Source organism: Dermacentor andersoni, chromosome 10, assembly GCF_023375885.2.
Source record: "Dermacentor andersoni chromosome 10, qqDerAnde1_hic_scaffold, whole genome shotgun sequence".
NCBI classification, from domain to species: domain Eukaryota; kingdom Metazoa; phylum Arthropoda; class Arachnida; order Ixodida; family Ixodidae; genus Dermacentor; species Dermacentor andersoni.
In genome coordinates, this window is record NC_092823.1 from 128,341,924 (window position 1) to 128,345,332 (window position 3,409).

A 3,409-nucleotide genomic window follows, 5' to 3' on the forward strand; every position below is an offset into this window, starting at 1 on the left:
TTGTTTGTCAGTTTCGCATTGGTGGTGTACACTGTACTTCTTTCTTGCACGGTATTCAATCGTGCTTCTCTGAAGCCGGCAATGATGATAGCACCGACACCGGTATTAAAGTCGACGTGGCCAATTGTTATAATTGTGCCTTACGACGAGGCACTAGCAACGCCATACTGGCCTCATCAATATCATACCATCTGCGGGAATGGCTGCGTATCCGTTTTACTTTATTTGGTAAGATGTGGTACACAGGCCTGTGGAATTACATGTGCCGTTACACTCACACATTACTTAATTTCCCAGAAATATTGCATAAGCTTTTGCGAAGCGAAAAGGAAGCCTTGGGTTGTTCCTCAAAGTTGCGTGAAAAGCTGTTTCGCTCTGGTCTCATTATTCTGGTACAGCGCAGCGGTGAGAAACCAGTATGCTGTCAGAAGGAACACTCATCCACGAATGTTTATGTAGCTATTTTGCATTGAACACACGAATTATGTGCGCGCTCAAAAGTGTAAAGAACGAGAGACAACTGTCGAAATTAGCAGTAACAAGCCCAACAGTCACCGTTGTCTATTTCTGAATTTCTTATTTAATATGAAGGGACGACGACGAAGAAGAAGCGCTCGTCCCTAGTCAGAGATCGGCTCCGTGATTGCTAGCCAATTACGCAGTGCTAATTACCTCGTACCAAAGTTTTGCTTGCACCAATGTGTCCGTGAAGGCGAGCGGCATCGACCGATACCAGCTGACCCCAGAGGTGCGTTTTTCTTTGCCACATTTGGTGACTGCATCTACTGCCGCCGTGCGGAGGATTGCTAGGCTTAGGCGTGTTCCGCGGACACTCGGCCCAACAACACCGTCGCACCGACAGCGGCCTGCCGTACATCCCGGCGGCTGCCGCTCGTCAGCTCCGAGATGGAGGCGCCCTCTGAAACAACAATGATCGTGGACAATCACATGTGCGTTCAAGTTCAGGGAACAGAGATCTCACCCGAGGAATACCACAGCGACGCCGGATGGACGCTCGCGGGGGAACGCATGTCGAGGCTGCGCCAGCGGACCCCCACCAGCGGCAAGCCCGACGGACCCGCCGGGAGTCAAACAAGCACGAGGTCAAAATTCTACAAGAACGCCAGAGCCTCGGCCATCAAGGCAGCACGCATGCCAGCCATGCCACTAGAAGAAACCAAGATAGTTGTCAGACCCAGAGGGGGACTGGACATCGTCAAGACCGGCACCACCACCGTCGCTGCGGCCATACTCACTGCGGCCAAGATCACGAGCGAGGAAAGCGCCGCGGACACCATCTGCCCCAACACACAACAGAACATCATGGTCGTAAGTACACCCAACGAAGACAACGCGGCAAGGTACGCTAAAATCCAGGAGATATCCATTCAAGGCAAACCCTACGAGGTCAGCGCATATCGCACGGCACCTCACGACACCGTGAAGGGCGTCATCAGAGGCATCCCCATCGACGCGAGCGCCGAAGAGCTAGATAGAAAGATCGTCAACGAGAGGAACCCGCTAGCAGTGGCCTCAAAAAGGATAGGAAGCACGACCACTGCGATTGTGGTGTTCCAGGGGCCCAAGGTACCGAACTTTGTCCGATACGGAGTCACCCTGATACCGTGCCGCCTCTACAAGAAACAGATCGACGTCTGCCAGCAGTGCGGCCGAGTGGGACACCGCAAGGACGTTTGCCCGACCCCCACAATCAAGACGTGCCTGGCCTGCGGACTCGCGAACCCTACAGAAGACCATCCCTGTATCCCAAAATGTCAGTTGTGCGGAGGCGAACACCCGACCGGAGACCGAACGTGCAAGGCGAAATACAAGGTCCCCTACGTAGTGCGCAAGCGACAATGGCAGCGCCGACGGGCCGAACGCCAGCTGCTGTCGGAGAGCGATTTCCCGCCACTCGACAAGCCGCCAGCTGCGCGAAAGTCGAGGACCCCATCGGAAAACCGCGCGCCCAAATCCAGAGACAGCAGTTGTTGCAAGAGAAGCCTCAGCAGGAAAACGTCACCATCACGTGAGCGAGTGAGCTGGGTCGACGCAGCGAAAGGAAACAACATAAGGAACGCGCAGAAAACCACCGAAACCACGAAGAAAGAAGATATTAATAAGGTCCGGGAGGCAAATGAGCTCCTAAGACAAGAAAACGCGGCGTTGCGAGCGACCATCAACAACCTCACGAAAGAGATCGCCGAGATTCGTCAGTTGCTGCTAGGCAACGACGAGCCTCTACAGAGACCCACGCCAAGCACAAGCAAGGCCGAGGAAACGACAACGAACATCCCGGAGAAAGCCATAGAGGAACCGGCACCGAAGAAGCGAGCCATCGAGGCCACGCGCACGCAAACAGAAAACGATCGCATCGACAGCCTCGAAGCGAAATTCGAAGCGACATTCAGCAAACTCGAACAGCTAATCACGACAAACATCGCAGCAGTGACAGCACTGAAACAAACAATGGAGACCTACCAAGCCGATAACACGAACAGATTCGCCTACATCGAAAGGACCCTACAGCCGATGGTAGGCCACCCGACGTTTGCGCCCCTCTTCGCGCATCATCCACCCAACCAGGGAGCCCCGTACACGCCAACGCAATCATGGCCGCCAACGCAACACCAGCAGCAGCAGGTGTAACCGCGTGGCAGTGGAACTGTCGCGGCTTCGGAAGGAAGAAGGCAGTCATCCAACAGCACATCGTACATGCCGCGCGAAGCCAGACGTTATACTACTACAAGAAACACTAACCGACGCACCGTCCCTCCCCGGCTACAGAGTGCACAAGGGACCACCCGACGGCAGAGGCCTGTGCACCCTGGTCAGGAAGGGACTCACGTTCGTCGAACATGAGTTGCAAAGCAATAACAAGATCGAGCACACACTCACCGAAATCATCCCGGGCAAGAAGAGGAAAGGAAGCATATTTCTGCTCAACGTCTACAGCAACCCATCTCAGAGAAAACAGAGATTCAAGACATTACTGCACAGAGCCAGCACCGCAGGGGGCCGCAACATGCTGATCGCGTGCGGAGACTTCAACGCGATGAACCCTGCCTGGGGCTACAACAAGTACACAGCAAAGGGCCGCGACCTGTACCAAGACGCCACGGAACTCGACTTCACCCTCATCACGGACCCGACACATCCGACGAGAATTGGTAACTCCGTGTCCCGGGACACCACTCCGGACCTCACGTTCGTCAAGAACGACATCCGGGGCGCGATCACCTGGAGAAACACGGGGATCGATCTAGGCAGCGACCACACCATCGTGGAAATCGGCATACCGGAACACAACGACACCAGCGTCAAAACTCACAGATGGATAGACTGGGATGCCTTTCGAGACGCCAGAAGCCAGAAGAGCGACGGTGACGACGAGATCGAAGACATCGAC

The 3,409-nt window shown here is 54.8% G+C and overlaps 1 protein-coding gene across 1 annotated transcript; it reads left to right on the forward strand.

The window, feature by feature from the left end:
• Positions 1-646: 646 nt before the first annotated feature.
• LOC126516176 (uncharacterized) lies at positions 647-2,694 on the forward strand. The gene has a single exon (XM_050172070.3). The coding sequence runs from the start codon at positions 907-909 to the stop codon at positions 2,647-2,649; it is 1,743 nt and encodes a 580-aa protein (XP_050028027.1). The 5' UTR covers positions 647-906; the 3' UTR covers positions 2,650-2,694.
• Positions 2,695-3,409: the final 715 nt, after the last annotated feature.

Excerpts from the sequence above, each read along its gene's own strand:
- LOC126516176 (XM_050172070.3), top strand. The coding sequence starts at position 907 with ATGGAGGCGCCCTCTGAAACAACAATGATCGTGGACAATCACATGTGC.